This window comes from Aedes aegypti, chromosome 3 (genome assembly GCF_002204515.2).
Source record: "Aedes aegypti strain LVP_AGWG chromosome 3, AaegL5.0 Primary Assembly, whole genome shotgun sequence".
Lineage (NCBI taxonomy): Eukaryota > Metazoa > Arthropoda > Insecta > Diptera > Culicidae > Aedes > Aedes aegypti.
In genome coordinates this window covers 399,997,260-400,014,921 of record NC_035109.1, presented here as the reverse complement: position 1 = coordinate 400,014,921, position 17,662 = coordinate 399,997,260, and the positions used below count along the sequence as shown (strand labels likewise).

At 37.8% G+C, this 17,662-nt stretch overlaps 1 protein-coding gene across 1 annotated transcript; it reads right to left on the bottom strand.

The window, feature by feature from the left end:
• Window positions 1-1,099: 1,099 nt before the first annotated feature.
• LOC5576314 lies at window positions 1,100-12,178 on the bottom strand. Its single transcript, XM_001656008.2, has 4 exons — window positions 11,935-12,178; window positions 8,821-10,179; window positions 2,505-3,623; window positions 1,100-2,439 (listed from the first exon to the last, which is right to left on the bottom strand). Exons 1-4 carry the CDS (start codon window positions 12,160-12,162, stop codon window positions 1,180-1,182), a joined length of 3,966 nt encoding a protein of 1,321 aa, XP_001656058.2. The 5' UTR covers window positions 12,163-12,178; the 3' UTR covers window positions 1,100-1,179.
• Window positions 12,179-17,662: the final 5,484 nt, after the last annotated feature.

Below are 17,662 nucleotides of genomic sequence, written 5' to 3'. Positions count from 1 at the left end.
GAAACGAACTCACAGGTTGGCAATCTATCCTCGACTGAACATGAATATCTCTTCGCATCCGAACAACGCGAACCGGACACAATTGATCCACTATACTGCACTGCTCTGTAGTAGGCAAAAAAGTCACTCCAGTCCTGCAAACCGCTTGGTTGGGCTGTCCTTCCCTTAAAGTAGTCACGAAAGGGGGGCTATGGAAGATGTCATGTCTTTTCATCGCTGCCTTTCATGCCTACGAAAGCACATAATTGGAATATGTACCATAAGGATGGAGGAAGATCTTCAATGCCATTTCTTTAGGCACTTTTTTCCCAGGGATACCAATTCTCCCCTACATTTGTAAGTAATCAACGACCCGTAACGCGGGTAGATCACCTTTTCGTGGTGCGTTACGGGGTAAGATCTACCAATTTGAACCCTAGTCTCATCTTGTTTGTCGGGCTAGGGTAATATGTTCTGGTAATTCAAGGATTCGCGGTACAAAATCCTTGTTACTGGCAACAGTTTCTGAAAATTAATCTATTTTACCTAGCAGATGGTTAAAGACTCGGAGTTGGTCAGTCCCGAGACTACACTTGAAGCCAGGATATCAATTATGAGTATTAACTCAACAAGGACTATAAGTACTGGTAATTCAAGGACTCACGAGAATTCTGATTACTAAACAAATTTTCTAGTTTGATTCGGTTTTGCTGCTAGCATAAAGCCCCTTTTTTCTAGTATTTTTCTGGGACTAAACTAAAAGCGAAACAAGGATGTGACTAGAGTTCCGTTGCATGGTCACATATCAGTAGTAACCTACCGATTAGGTTCCTCAGAAATTTAATCGATTATGTTTGCTAAGGGGCGCGCCTTCGCTGAGATGTAAATTTCTATGAAGGGTGTAAATAGCGGGACCTTTTCATCATAGTCGATTTTTATCAATATCTGAGGAATCAAAACAAAAACTGTACAGAAATCGATGCTTAATTACCTATCAATGAAAATGGAGTAATGCGACATGCACTATACACTAAGGATACGGGTAATGCCACAATAGATCTAAATACTGGTCGCAGTGGCGCATCCGAACATAGAAAAAAAAGTAATCAACGCATTGAAATACATTTATTTTGAGTGTATGTATATTTGCTAGATGTATTTTTCTATGTTTAATGAGGTGTTGGTAAATCACATTGTGTCCTAAAGCATATCAGCAGATGTGATATGCCTCTGAACTTCATTCGGGAACAAGATTTGTGTCACGACAGGCTGATGCGTGTGAACTCCAACCGCTTGAATAAAATCGAAATTATCGTAGACATTCAGTTGGGCATTGCAAGACTTGCTAGCGCACTCCCAGATACAATCATTCCGCTCTATATATATTTGGTTTTGGAATACCAAATGTCGCAACTTGGATTTGCCGTAGTTCTTCATGATGGCAAACCGATCCTTCAGCTTCATGGTTGGATCAAATCTGGCTTCTCCGCAGCACTCGATTGGCCCTTCGTGATCGTGTGGTTCGATTTCTTTGAACACTCCTTCCGCATTTTGATTGATATGGGCTTTGCACTCTCTCGTTCGGTAGCATCTCCATTTGGAGGTATTTAGCCGGCGGATAAAAATGGGTTTATTGTACCGGTGCTGATCCCAGATGACCTCGTCCAAGTGGAAGGAATTGGATGGCCCCTCGCCATCTTGAGAATCCTCGGCGATAGAATCGGAATTCTCGTCACCTGGTAAGATGATGTCGTGGGGATCGTGAGTATGTGATCCGCTGAATTGGATGTGGGAGTAGGACGCGGTAACGGTGGCCTTAGCAGTGCAATTGTTACATTGCCAGACTATTTCCGTATCTTCATTGAGCGCCTTAGCTTGCATGTTGTATCTGAATCCATCGCAGACAAAGTAGGTAGGCATTCGTCTATGCGATCCATTGACTAGGATGTATTGATAATACTGGTTGTTGAAGTCGCAAATGCTTCCAATGCTTTCGTATGTTTTGGGATGAGTGTGTGGATCTTTGACACGGGGAACTTGATCGGGTCCAATAACGATTCGTCCCGGACAGCGAGGTTTGTTGCATTCCATCCTAATGCCTCCATCTTTCTGAACCGTTGTGCGACAGTAAGTGTGTCCACCGTAATATTGCAGAAGAGGTTCAATTAGTACAGAAGGGTCGTTTTTCGGGACTGGCTGTACCAAAGCGTTGATAATTTCTTGCAATTTTGGACTGACATTAACGGAAGACGACGATTCTTCCGTTGCATTTGATTGACTTAAGGAATCTACATCCATCAGGGAATCGCTAGGTTCTTCTTTTAGGTAGTTGGATTGCTCAGTCGCTGGAGCATCAATTGAAACATTCAGCAAGCTCAAAGGATCCACTTCGACTGCTGAGCTTTCAGACTCCTCTCGTGGTCGTTTCTTGGCAGTCCCTATAGCGGGACCGTAGCATTTCTAAACGATAAGAAAGGGTTGATTAATATTTACTCAAATTGATAGTTTCTTATTTTTTCATTTACCTGCGAAGCATACGTTTCGTCACTGCGTATGAAGGTCAGCGTTCCATCGTGGCTGTGGTCCATCTCCTCCACGACCCGCTCGAAATCTCCTTCGATCCGAAGCAAAGCGTGACACGGGCCAGGGAAGCAGCTCCAAATGTTTTGTTGTTTGTCCTTCAGGGCGTAACAGTAGGTATTGTAATAAAGCGTGGCAATGGTTTTCTTAAGCGTTATGACCACAAAGTAGCTTTCCTGACGCTGGCGAGCCTCACTCCATATTTGACCTTGCAACAAAATTTGCTTGTCGTGGTTGTGAACCGGAGTGTTAAAGTCTCCACGTAGCTCCGCAATTTTACACCTAGCTGGGCACCTTTGGATGGCACATCGCCACATCTCGCCACCACTCCAAGTGAAACCCACCAAAGTGTATCGGAATTCTCCGACAAACATCTGCGAATGGCGTCCTTTGTTGAAGATCGTTCCATCGGTCAATTGCAAGGGGAATTTCCGTTTGAACATTTCCCATATGATGGGATCACCTTCGGCAGGTTTCGCAGTAACTCGAATGAGAATTAAACTATCATCGTGCTTGCTGCATTCATTGCTTTGAGAAAATCTGGTAAAGTTTTCTGTAATCTTCAGTACCGTTTCACATCGTTGACAGGTTGCGATGTAGCACTGTTCTCCTAGCACCAAATCCCACAGGGTGTTACGATAGACCAGGATGGTGTTATGCAGAAGGTCCTTGAAGATGGCGTACCATTCCTTTTGACCGTCTTCGTGCGTTATCTGGTCTACCTTGGTCACTTGTGGAGGATGCTGATGCTCTTGGGTTTCGTTCTTGGAGTATATCAAACCTTGCGGAGTCATGTGGACGGACTTTTTACATCTAATTCCCCAGCAGCACCAGTAGGTGGTGCCATCCGGGAAAAGGTCCCACAGTGAGTACCGATAGCCATTGTAGATCAATCGAATTGAACCTAAGACGGTTTCCCTGCGCTTTACCGGTTTTTCTGGATTCTTGGTTAAATGAGTTGATTTCGTTTGGTCAGTCGTTCCCGAAGTTGACGCCATTGGTTCATGTAAGTCTTCGATGGTCAATGATTCCGGCAGGAATGGATTTTGAGCAGTTAGAAATATCTGGAATTTTATATATTCTTAGTTTAGGCAACAATAACAGTAAACTTTCCAAGTACCATCGTGCTGAAGAATTACGTATTGCATATATAAAGTTTATACAGTATTGGACATAACATTTGCAACATTTTCGATTTTCCATACAAAATGATCAACTTGCTAGATCTCAGTTGTTTGTAGACCGATTTGAATGAAATTTTCATCGGACGTCAGAAATAACTTAAATTTTAACATATGATTTCGAGCGATTTTTCCAATCACGAGTTCATAAGCAATAACGGTTTGACTAAAGTGATTTTTTGACGAAAAATTATAAACGTTTTATCTGAAAATACGAAAATACGTATGGTCATGGAACGTGGAAAAACACGAAGACTTTTATCAGTGCGCATCGTACCTTCGTGCTGTGCGTACACGAATTCTCTCTGCTCTTGGAAGTTTTCTTAAAAACTACCTAAAGCAATAAAACAGTACTTTTCAGTGCTACAAAAACAGTACTTTTCAGTGCTAAAATTAAAAACGGTACTTTTCAGTGCTACCAAAACAGTACTTTTCAGTACTATTTTTTCTACTATTGATCCCTTTACGATCCTTGTTTGGACCCGTGCCTTCGATTTTTCGTTGGACCCGTTGGCGAAAGCTAGCGGTGGTAATCCTTCTTGGACACCGTCTTGGGAAAAAACCTCTCGAAGGTCACGTCTTCTTTCGTTTATTAACTAAACATGGTATCAACAACAACCAAAGGAAGGGTGAATCTCTGAATTCACTACTTCCTTCCAAAAAAGTGGGTTTTAAAACTGTCACTACACGTGGCAAGAATGGAAGAAAGGACGTTTCCCCGGAATGCGAACTTTCTTCCAAGGGTGAAATGAATAATTGTATCGAAATGAGCAATCAGTTCGATGCTCTAGACAAATTTTCAGAACACCAAATCGAAGCAGCCTCTAGCCCAGGCTCTTTGATTCAAGTGAGGAAGCAAAGAGTGCCGCCTATCGTGGTCAGTTGTTCCGAATTTGTGGGATTTAGGCAGGGGATCTTGAACTCCATTAGGGGAATCAAGGTTTCCTTCCAAATCGTAAAGAAAGGAGACTGTCGCGTTTTGCCGGAAACTCTTGAAGATCGTGAACTTCTTCTCAAACATCTTGAAGAGAAGAAGCACAAATTTTTTACTTATGACGACAAAACTGAACGTTTGTTCAAAGTTGTCTTGAAAGGTCTCTCAAGTGACTATAAATCACCTGAAGAGATCAAAAATGGAATAAATGATTTACTTGGATTTTCCCCAGTCCAAGTAATCATTATGAAAAAGAGAACCCAATCTGGCATTGTTTGGAAAGGGCTTTCTCAAGAATTTTATTTAGTTCACTTTAACAAAAAAGAACTAAATAATATTAAAGCTTTAGAAAAAGCAAAACTTTTGTTTGATGTCCGTGTGACATGGGAACATTTCCAGAAACCTGGAGAAAATTACCAGAACCCTACTCAGTGCCGTCGGTGCCAAAAGTGGGGTCATGGTACAAAAAATTGTCGCATGGATGCTAAATGCATGATTTGCGGAGGTTCTTCTCACGCCAAAGACGTCTGTCCAGTGAAGGAAGATACCACCAAATTCATATGCTGTAATTGCGGGGCTAACCATAAGTCCAATTTTTGGAATTGTCCTTCACGCAAAAGGGTCATTGAGGCTCGTGCCAGGCAGATGAAAGATAATATCCGTTACGATAACGGTCGTTTCCGGAATTTGCCTGGTAGAGTATCGAACAATGCTCATTTTTCAGTTAACGATCGCTTGATTAGGAATCATACCCACCAGGAAGATCATAATCATGCTCATTCACAAACTAATTTTAATCCGTCGGGTAGCCGTTCGAATCTTTCAATTTCGAATGTATCTACCCACGGTAAATCCTTTGCCGATATCGTAGCAGGAAATTCGAACTCCTCCCCTGTTCGATCCATGGGTACCCATTCTACTTGTTTCAAATCAAATGGAAAAAACCCTACCGCCACAGGTAACTCCGCATCTTCGTCTACCGGAAATTCCAATGGGAAATCACATGACATGTCTGCCTCTGATTTTAATTTTCTAACTGAACAATTGAATCTAATGATTGATGCAATGTTCAAAGCCACCACTATGACTGAAGCAGTCCAAGTAGGTGTAAAATTTACAAATCAAATTGTTATTGGATTACGTTTTTCTAATGGATTCAAATAATAATTTAAATATTTTAAATTGGAATGCTCGTTCTCTGAATGGTAAAGGGACGAGCTGTTTAATTTTCTTACGGTTAATAACGTGCATATAGCAGTTATTACCGAAACGTATCTAAAACCTGGATCTAAACTCAAATGAGATCCTAACTTTTTTGTTTATCGTAATGATCGACTTGATGGGGCATGTGAGGGAGTTGCAATCATCATTCATAGGCGTATAAATCATCAAATGTTTTCATCATTTGAAACTAAAGTTTTTGAAACTTTAGGTGTTTCTGTTGAAACACAGTTTGGTAAATATATTTTCATAGCTGCCTATTTGCCTTTTCAATGCTCTGGACAGCAAGTTAATTTGCTCCAAACTGACTTGCGAAAATTGACTCGCAATAAGTCAAAATTTTTTGTCATTGGTGACTTTAATGCCAAACATCGGTCATGGAATAATTCTCAAAGTAATTCCAACGGCAGAATTTTATTTGATGAGTGCTCTTCAGGATATTTCTCAATTCAATACCCTGATAGCCCCACATGTTTTTCCTCTTCTAGAAATCCATCTACGATTGATTTGGTCTTAACCGACTCTAGTCATCTTTGTAGCCAACTGATTACTCATGCTGATTTTGATTCTGATCATGTCCCTGTTACATTTCAAATATCCCAAGAAGCGATTCTCAATCCTTTCAGCTCCACTTTCAATTATTTACGAGCCGACTGGAATATATATAAAACGTATGTTGACTCTAATCTTGATGTTAACATTTCTTTAGAAACTAAACTTGATATTGACAATGCTCTTGAAACTTTAACAAATTCCATTGTTGAAGCCCGGAGCATTGCAATTCCAAAATGTGAAGTAAAATTTGAATCCATGATTATAGACGATGATCTTAAACTCTTGATCCGTCTTAAAAACTTAAGGCAATTTCAACGCACTCGCGATCCTGCTATGAAAATTATATGGCAGGATTTGCAGAAAGAAATCAAGAAACGTTTTGCTCAATTCAGAAACAAAAATTTTGAAAATAAAATTTCTCAATTGGACCCCGGCTCTAAGCCCTTTTGGAAATTATCTAAAATCTTGAAAAAACCTCAGAAGCCAATACCGGCATTGAAAGAGGAAAACAAATTATTACTAACTAATTGCGAAAAAGCTCAAAAACTTGCTATGCAGTTTGAAAGTGCGCACAATTTTAATTTAGGACTTACTAGTCCAATTGAAAATGAAGTTACTCAGGAGTTCGAAAATATTCTCAATCAAGAGAACGTTTTCGAAAATGCCTGGGAGACTGATTTGGAAGAAGTGAGAACTATTATTAAAAATTCAAAAACATGAAAGCTCCTGGCGATGATATATTTAACAAATATTTAACAAATGTTTTCAATTAGCATATTTTCCTGACAAATGGAAAAATGCTAAGGTTGTTCCAATTTTAAAACCAGATAAAAATCCTGCAGAAGCTTCTAGCTATCGTCCAATCAGTTTGCTTTCCTCCATCAGTAAACTTTTTGAAAAGGTTATTTTGGACAGAATGATGGCCCACATCAACGAAAATTCAATTTTTGCCAATGAACAGTTCGGATTCCGCCATGGACATTCGACCACTCATCAACTTATACGTGTAACAAATTTGATCCGTTCCAACAAATCTGAAGGCTATTCTACTGGTCTTGCCCTTCTAGACATAGAAAAAGCATTCGACAGTGTTTGGCATGAAGGTTTGATTGTAAAATTAAAAAACTTTAATTTTTCAACATACATTGTTAGAATAATTCAAAGTTTTCTGTCAAATCGTACACTTCAGGTTATCAGAACTCCAGATCTGAAAGACTTCCTGTAAGAGCTGGTGTTCCTCAAGGCAGCATTTTGGGACCAATATTATATAATATTTTCACATCTGACTTACCTGAGCAACCTCAGGGATGTCAAAAATCTTTGTTTGCGGATGACACAGGCCTCTCCGCCAAAGGACGAAGCTTGCGTGTCATCTGTAGTCGATTGCAAAAAAGTTTGGATATTTTTTCTTCATACTTGCAAAAATGGAAGATTTCTCCTAATGCTTCCAAAACTCAACTAATAATATTCCCACATAAACCAAAAGCTCTTTATTTGAAACCTTCAAGTAGACATGTTGTCACTATGAGAGGGGTTCCAATAAATTGGTCAGATGAAGTTAAGTATCTAGGGCTCATGCTAGATAAGAATTTAACTTTCAAAAATCACATTGAGGGCATTCAAGCCAAATGTAACAAATATGTAAAATGTCTCTATCCCCTTATTAATAGAAAATCAAAACTTTGTCTTAAGAACAAGCTTTTGATATTCAAACAAATTTTCAGGCCAGCCATGTTGTATGCTGTACCAATATGGACTAGCTGTTGTAATACCAGGAAGAAAGCTCTGCAGAGAATTCAAAATAAAATTTTGAAAATGATTCTGAGGCTTCCTCCCTGGTATAGTACCAATGAGTTACATAGAATATCCAATGTTGAAACATTGGAACATATGTCAAATACAATCATTAATAATTTCAGGCAAAAATCGTTACAATCTTCTATTGCCACGATTAATGAGTTATATGTTTAGGTTAAGTTAGGTTAAGTATATTAAAAACGTTTTTTTTTTCTCTTATATGCAGGTGAAATCAACTCACCTGTAAAAAAAACTGAACTGCTACGGCAAATGAAATGTAATATGTTGTTAACAAAAAGTTAATTAAATCTTAAATTTGTTTTACCAAATTAGGATGATAGTGTTGTCTAATAACACAGAACACCTAGATATAAGAAATGAATGTAATGTTTGAAATGATACTAATAAAGAAATTAAAAAAAAAAAAAAACGAAGACTTTTAACGTCGTTTCTTAAATAACGCATTTTTTTACTCGTTTATTTTTACGCGGTACGTCGGTCGGCGTAAAATTACCTTAGTGTATATAACAATGAGTAATTCTTCAGCTCGATGGTTACTTGAGTTACACTTACAGCTTTTTTCTCGAGAGGTTTTACTACGACGCTGAATCCGTCATGTTTGTGATTTCCTTTCTCGGCGAAGGACTGGTAATCGTTGCCTACGTACAGCTTAACGTAACATCCACTAGTTGTGCACACCCAGTGGTTCGAATCTCTGCTTCCATAGCAATGCCCGTTGAAACATAGCTTCAAACACTTGGTATTCGCTCGGACGACACTGTAGAACAATCTGTTGAATATACCGCTAGCCAGAGGTTCATGATTGTGCTCCACCGATGAAACCTTTTCGTCCGAATCCATGAGAGTGAACACCGGGCAGTTGACCATATCGCAGGCCCATCTACTGGTTCCGTTCCAAGTGCAATCCATCAATCGGTACTGATAGCGATTGTGGAACAGTTTCACCCGACGATTCATATCCCAATCCGTGCCAATTGGCAGTCTGCAAGGATTAATTTGCACGTAAAGATCCCAAGGATTCAGTTCGTTCTCATTCGGGTTCTCATCGTCTCTGTACAGAATGTAACTCTCCGGATGATTATGCTCGCCGAAAACTCTCAAGCTCTCGTAATCCCCTTTAATCATCACATGCTTCTTGCATTTTCCCTTATTTTCTTTGCAAACAGCCTTCCGATCTCCCTTTCTCTTGTCGCCAAGAAGCCACTCGTAGTTATTCCAAACCAGCACTTCCTTCCCGGTAAAAGAGCTCACGTCGAACCGTTGAAACAACCCCGTATCTGCATCCTGAATCATTCCGGTTCTGTTGACGAAGGGATAATGGTTGTGCACTTTGGCTGTGTGCAGTGTAATATTCCAATCGACCGTTGCCGTAAAGCTCATCCGGCAGGCACTGTTTCGGCATATCCATTGCATAACTCCGCTTAGCTTAATCGCCTTGCAGTTCATGAGAAACCCGTTGTGAAGCAATCGAACCAGCAGTTTCGTTTCGATTTTCTTGTATTTCCCTCTCTTTCCCTTTTTCCCCGCTTTACCCGGCTCGCCATCATTCTCACCATTAGAATCGGCCGAATTCTGGTGATTTTCCGATTCCGACTCCGTTCCAAGTTCACATTCCAAGTCCTGTTTCATGCTTTCAGTTGTAATTTCCAATGGTGCCTCCTCAATAACCGTATCCGGAAGTTCTAATTTGATTTCAGGTGGCTCCTCAATAAACTCATCCGGAAGTTCCGATTTGATGCGAACGGTCGCAATGTCTGCCGACGGATCCGTTCCTTCGTAACTTTTCCACCGGATACTGGTCTGGAAGGCGTACTCGTGTTTTTTGCACATTTCTTTGAACTTGTGAAACTGGTCCACCAAAGCGAGGCATCGCTGGCAGATTAAAGTTGCAGGGGAATCTTCCGGTAGGATCTGATGGGAATGGAATTGGAATGATTATAGGTGCATGAGCAAGCCATTTGACATAATGGCCATTTGGCATATCCAGAATTACATCCCTTCTTTCAAATTATGACTGTTCTTTATGAAAAAAATATGCCAAATGTCCATTACGCCAAACGCCCGTTATGCCATAGGACCTAGGCAAAATGGCTTTATGTGAAATGACCCTGACCCTAGGAGTGCCTGGGTTAACACAAACTGTCGGGGCAAAACGTACCTTGTCGATTTACCTGGGATTAACAACTTTCGAGTGAAACCCTACTACGCATATTATTGATGGTACGCTGTAAAATGGTTCACACCCTGAGAATTTTATCCATTTTGGTTGATTCCCGGTCGGTCCAGGATCTTTTCCTAATGTAAATCTACTTGACTTCCCTGGGCATAAAGTATCATCGTACCTGCCTCACGATATACGAATGCGAAAATAACAACTTTGGCAAAGAAAGCTCTCAGTTTAATAACTGTGAAAGTGCTCATTGAACACTGAGCTAAGAAGCAGACTTTGTCCCAGTGAGGACGTAATGCCAAGAAGAAGTTCCTGATCCCAACTCGATATTCTCAAGACACTATACTGCCCATAACTGCATATTTGTAACATTCGACAAAAGTAGGCATTGAGTAAATGGGATACCAAGTTTGCATTTTATCGCAGCATGGGAGGAAACTAATATTTCAAAAAATCACTAAGAACTCAAAAGTGCTTATTTGAGGCTGAAATTTTGTACAACTCATATCGCATATAAGGTGCATAGTCAGAAAAAAATTCTGATAGAAATTTCGTTGCTACTGCATTATGAGGCTCATGTACAATCTCAATGTGACTGTTATGCGGTTACAATTGCCAATATGACAAAACAACTTGGTATTTTTTTCGAATTTTCTAGAACAATCTCACAGATTTCAGTAAGTTGATCGAAAGTATTTACCATTTGATGACTCTCCCCGGTATTAACTCCATTTTGTCAAAAATGTCGAATGTGACTGTTTTGCAGTTATGGGCAGTATAGTGCCTTTAATATAAACTAATTGATTCGATAAAAAATCAAGGAAAAGTCAAAATTCATTTAAAATATTGTTCAAAATAATATTTCTGCAATATTTTCAAAGAGATCTCAAAATCTACAAGCATTTTGACCCTGAAAAAAGGATGGAATTCGTTAAAAGACGACTAGTTATTTTAAAATTGAAAATTTTGTTCAAATTCGAAATCAGGCATGAAGGGGTTGATCATTATCACAAATTTTACTGAGTTTAATCATTATTCACTTAACATTGAAGTTTAATCATCAATCTATTTTGGTTTAATCATGAATCACAATCATTATTCGTGACTTCAAAAATTACAATCAATAATCATGGTAAAATTGAATTTAATTATTAATCATTCAATCAATCACTTCACTTCCTTGTCCTAGAAATAAGGCTACCTTGTACCTAAAGGATTTCGTAGAACTAAATAAAATTACATTACATCAATCATTGTTACCCGTTAATCATTAACGCTCTGGTTTGAACAAAAGTAGTATTTTTTAAAAAACCTACTATAATTAGGATAAATACTTGCTCAACACAATGTAAGGTGGTGGACACTACTCAACTAGATTCGTATTTTGAAACACTTCACACATCTTGTTTGGTCTTGATTTCGGCACAACTTTCGTAACTGGTGCATTTTACCCCAGGCCTCCCTACATTCCAGCCAACAACAGAAGTTCTGCTTACCGAAACATCCACACAGTCAGCTATTTTCCCGACAAGATTGTGCTGGGTGGACGTCGCCAACAGGTTCTCCAGCTGAGGATCTCGCTCGAAACACAATCTGCAGTAGTTTTGGAAGTCCTGGAGGTACAAATTATCGATATATTCAACCATTTCTTCGTAAATTTGTTGGGAGAATGCGGAACAAACTAATTTTAATCGGGACTTTTGATTTGTTGTGACAGAAATCATAGTTGGTTTGTTTGGGTATTAAAGTTGTCGCCGTCGCGTCAAAATATGAAACACTGCACTGTACTAAAACATCTTGAGTGAAATGATTGAGTTTTCCATTTTCCCGTGCATATAAATAACGAAAATTCTTATTTTAATATTCTGATAAAACATAGGGTGCCGGTGCCATTAGTGGACTACCTAAGCTATAAAAAATCATAAAAAAACGAAATGCCTTAGCAGAGATCTTTTGGCGTCAACAGAAAGATTTCAACCTCTACTATATAGGAAAAATATAAAAAGAGTGATAAAACTAATTTTTTTAACATAAAATTGCTTGAGCTACTATTGGTACACGTGTTCCAGTAGTTGCGCTAGTGCTCCAGTAGTAGACGTTTGGGAATTATACAAGGAATTTTAAACAAAAAGGCAAATTTTTACACAGGTTTAACATTTTTCCCTTCGAACAGCAACTAATATCTTTCGAATGAAGCATTAAGAACATCTCTGGGACTTTCATTTTTATACATCCATTCGAAAAACTGCTTCCATCCGTTGATCCACTACTGGAACACGACGGCAACTACTGGTGCAAGGGAGCAATTTTTTTGCGTAAACTTAATTATTTATATGACTTTTTGATGAAATAAAAAGCTAAAATTTGGCAAATCGACTAAAATAGAGGAGATCTATCCACCAAAAATAGCACATGTCGTTAATATAAAAAAATGTACGTTTTATTCCATAGTCCAATCTACTGGTACATTACAACCATTGGTACCGACACCCTATTGTAAAATTACTATTATATTTTTTTGCTGTAGGGGAAATCAGGGTAAAACCGACACTGTGGATAAGCTCGACACCCTTTGATTTTTCATGTTTTGAGCAGATTTTCATGCAATTTCCACCACGCTCTATCTTAACTTGTGAAATGTTGTGTTTCGAATGACATTACAACTGACGCTACCAATAAACTGCCAAAACAAATAACAAAACCATATTGGATAACATAGAAGCAACAGCAGTTGCAATATTTCGCTGTTATTCTTTAACGATTTCGCATGTGAAATTTTTATAATGTCATTTTTTGTTCTGCGTCTATCATTTACAGGCATTGCAGAATTTGCTCTCATTTGAGTATGAAGCACGATCAAAGCAAGCAAAGAAAAACATCCCATCTGTTGCGGTCCACGATCGTCATTGTATCGCAAGGTGTAACAAGTCTGATAAATGGAAGCAGCGAGCGAGAGCCCCAAAGAGAGAGCGATGATAAAATCCGTTTTTCTCGCTTGTTTACCGTTAGGGATAGGTGTTTTTCTTTACTGGCACGATAATCAATCCATGAACTTTCAATAGCAATAGTGTCCCCCAGGCTTGGAGCATGTTTAGAGGTGTTTTATCATGCACTACTATCCCCCCAATCTGATCAAAGTTGTAGCAGTATACGATAAACAGTCTCTCATAATGTGCAGCATGTTATGATAGTTACAGAGAGCGATACGTGAGAGATTCTCTCAATTTTCTCAGGATTCAATCCCTGATCATTTACTATTATTACGTTGATACAACATGAAGGAGAAATTAATTTTTGGTTTTTCGACAGCTGAAAACGCTATTGAAATACAGTTGACTCTCCATAACTCGATATTCAAGGGACCATCGACTTATAGAATTATCGAGTTATAGAATATATCGAAATAAAACATCACAAAATCGAAAGAACATATTTTTGTATTTCCAATACATATATGATCACATCTGTAAGAAAGTAAAGTTATTTTGTTGATTATATTTTACAAACTATTATTTGAAAACTTTTTTCGAAATGTTCGAAAAATCACGTTTTTTACCGACAATATTTTTTTTCGTGTTTTTCAACTTTTATTACTACTTGCAAGTATTTTTTCACCTTCAAACAAGAATTAGACCACGTTTCCCTAAATAAGAAAGATTTTAAAATAGATATCGAGTTATGGAGAGAAATTTTCCTCTTACGTGACATCGACTAGTGGAGATATCGAGTTATAGAAATATCGACTTATGGAGAGCACGATGTATGGAAATTTGAAGGGACCGAAAAATCCATCGAGTTATAGAGTACATCGAGTTATAGAACATCGAGTTGTGGAGAGTCGACTGTATAAATGTACACTCGGGGTAAGATCGACACTTTCATTTGGGGTAAAATCGACACCTTTCTTTGCTTCATAATCTAACTTCAGGGAATCTTTCTAATCGGAAGACTATCTCTGTAGTTTATGTGAGTCTTTATTATCGAATTACAGTGAAGTTCATGGATGGCGAATTTGTTCACATGTAAAATATGACACTATATGACTTGCCACAAGCTATCATTAAGTATTAAAAAAAATATTTCTATGTTATCACGTTTCAACGAATTTGATGCAGCTTGAAGAAATTTTTCTCGTTTTAAATTGAAGAATTAATAGAATTTGAAATATTTTCACATAAATTAATCTTATTGTTTATTTACAAACTATTAGGTTCGACAGTTTTTATCATCTAAAAATAATAACACTTTTCTGTTTTGTTAAAATAAAACAGTATTTATTTTCAAAACCAATCATTCGCTACAACTTCATCTTCGTAAGCATTCCATGAACACAAATTAATAATATCCATGTGTATTCACCCCAACTTTGTAATCTTAGCATGGGACATTTGAAATTTTCACATATATTTAGTGGATCTTTGGCCTCTCCTCAATAATTTACGTTATATGCGATTAATCCTTTGGAGTAAGGGGTCATAAATGTCGAAAGTCACGTTTAATGCATTCTTTTAAATATGCATTGTGATGGTGATGTTCACAACGTATAAATTCTACTCAAAATGGAAGTGTCGGTTTTACCCCAACAGGGTGTCGATCTTACCCGCACTCTAAATTGTCTCACCTAAAAATGATGAAATTTCAATTTGATTTAAATCACTATATAAGCTTAATATATCAACCAGCGATCGCAAGGATTGATAGATTTATAACCAATATGTGATTCTACAACAATTTTAGGTTCGTTTAACAAGCGAAAGTACACAAATTTTATCAATAAGCTTAGGGTGTCGGTTTTACCCCGAATTCCCCTAAGTAAATGGAAACCGAATTTAGCACTAGAGTAAATTGTCACTTTGCACTAGCGTTGGGCAAATTTGACCAGAACATCGATGTTACTGCATCGATTCAAATTAGGAGTGTTGAATCGATTCGACGATTAAATCGAATCATTCGAATCGATGTTTTTGAATCGATTCGAATGTCAAGCTCATAAGAAAATTTACAAGAACAAGCTTTTAAAATAAGACCAAATGAAATTGCATATGATTGTCAAATTTCCAAGATTGAATAACGTTCGAAATTGAAAACTATATATTAAACACTTCAAAACAATGCCAATAAGTCTGTAAGTCGATACCTCTCTAACTCGATGTTTATTAAGGTGATTATAGAACGAAGCCACACCTCAAATTTTCTAGATCACAAGACTTGAAAACCAAACAGCGCTTCGCGTTGAAAATTTATCCCATTGGTCACCACAAGCAAGCAAGTTATTTGATTGATCTTCAACGCGAACTGTTTTCAGATTCTTCAGTCTTGTGCACTTGAAAATTCAGAGTTTGGCTTCGTTTTATAATCACCTTAACTCGATGCAATCTGTTTCAGTTTCCCATGCAAGTTTACCTCTCCAATTCGATTTTTTCATGAAAAGTTTCAAATATTAATAAACTTCATGAATTTAAATATTACAATTATACTGATGGTCCTATAACACTTTCCCGAATACCATTACCCCGAATACCATCTCCCCGAAAACCAGTACCCCGAAAACCATTACCCCGAATGCAACGTTACCCCGAATGACACATTACCCCGAATGGTAAATTACCCCGAAAACCAGTTTCCCGAATACCGTTTTGACTCATATTCCGAACACTTAAGGCCAACAGTGACTTCAAAAGCATCTGATAGGCATAAATTAGCTGATATTTGTGGAAATTTCAATTTCTTCGCAAAGTCTAACCGTTTACTGTTGGGTGTACCGATACAAATGTTTATTTAAACTTGTTTAGTATTGTTTTTACGTAAAAGTATGGAACAACATTTTGACTCAAATACCGAACACCGCGTTCATTCTGTCTCATATTTCGAACACCTTGACTCCAATTCCGAACAGCGCGAATAAATCGTATTCAATTGAATAATTTCGCAAAAAAAAACGTCTGAGCCAGTTCTACTGGTCCCGAACTAGAAAACCATTACTACTCCCAAGGTATAATTTTGATTAAAAGACGTTAAAATTGAATTGCAATTGCCTGTCATTTCCTGGTAATTTGATGACATATTTTAGCGAAACATTTCAACCTTGTCGCCATACAAAAACCGAGTGTTCGGAATATGAGTCTGTTCTGAATTTGAGACAAAACGGTACGACACTTTTCCAAAAATCAGTGATGCACTTCAAGAAATTCTTCAAGGAAGCTCGCGAATTTGAGCCTAAAAGTTTTCGGCTTAATAACTACTACTATTCTTATTAGTGATTTTTTATTCTTTCAATCATCGGCTGTTCTTTCGAGGTTGTATAATGGAAGTGTAAAAGTTTTAATCAATGATTTTCTCTTCTTTGAGTTATACACGGTGGTTTGCGAATACCCTTTAATGGGTAAAAATTTACCCATTTCCGCTAGAAGTGCCTCTCCACATTCAATGAGTAAACACGGCTTACTCATTAAAGAGTAAAGCCAGTCTATGTCATAGGATGGGTAAATTTTGACCCTTTATGCAAAACGCTCCCGCATTGATAAATGGGTGAAAATTTACCCATTTCGAGAATGATGAGAGGACAATCACAAATTTGAAGATTATTCACGTTATCGTTAAGTAAAACAATTGAGAAATTAAAGTTTTGGTTTATTTTATCATATGGAACATATGGGAAATATATTAAAGCACTTTTTATTGCTGAAATATTGATGTAACATTGTGCCGGAATGAAAGGTGATGCCAAACCGGTGCAACCCTCCAACTAATCTGAAATTTCCTGAAAAAAAAACAACAACTTTAGTTATTTGAATAAATATTCGAAACGAGCATCACTTACCGCTTTTATGGAATATCCCAGTACTTAATAAAAGAGATAATATGGAAAATTCAATAAGAATCAAGAAGCACGATAATTTTCTCTGCAAATTGATGTACGCTTTTCATAACTATTTTTCACCCATTTATGAGATCAACAATGGTTTTAACAAATGGGTATTCTTTTACTCTTTTTGAGTTTTCAAATTCACCCATGTTTTGACACATCGGTACGCTATTCGATAATGGGTATTTTTTCACCCATTAAAGGGTAATCGCAAACCACCGTGTAGGCTGTTCTTTCGAGTTGTAACGTTTGAGTTAAAGTTTGAGCGAAATCGACTGACAAAATTGTCTTGAGCGAAATTCAAAGTTGACAGCAGTGCTGTTAAAAGTCAACATTTTGGAAAAATTAGAATGCTCATA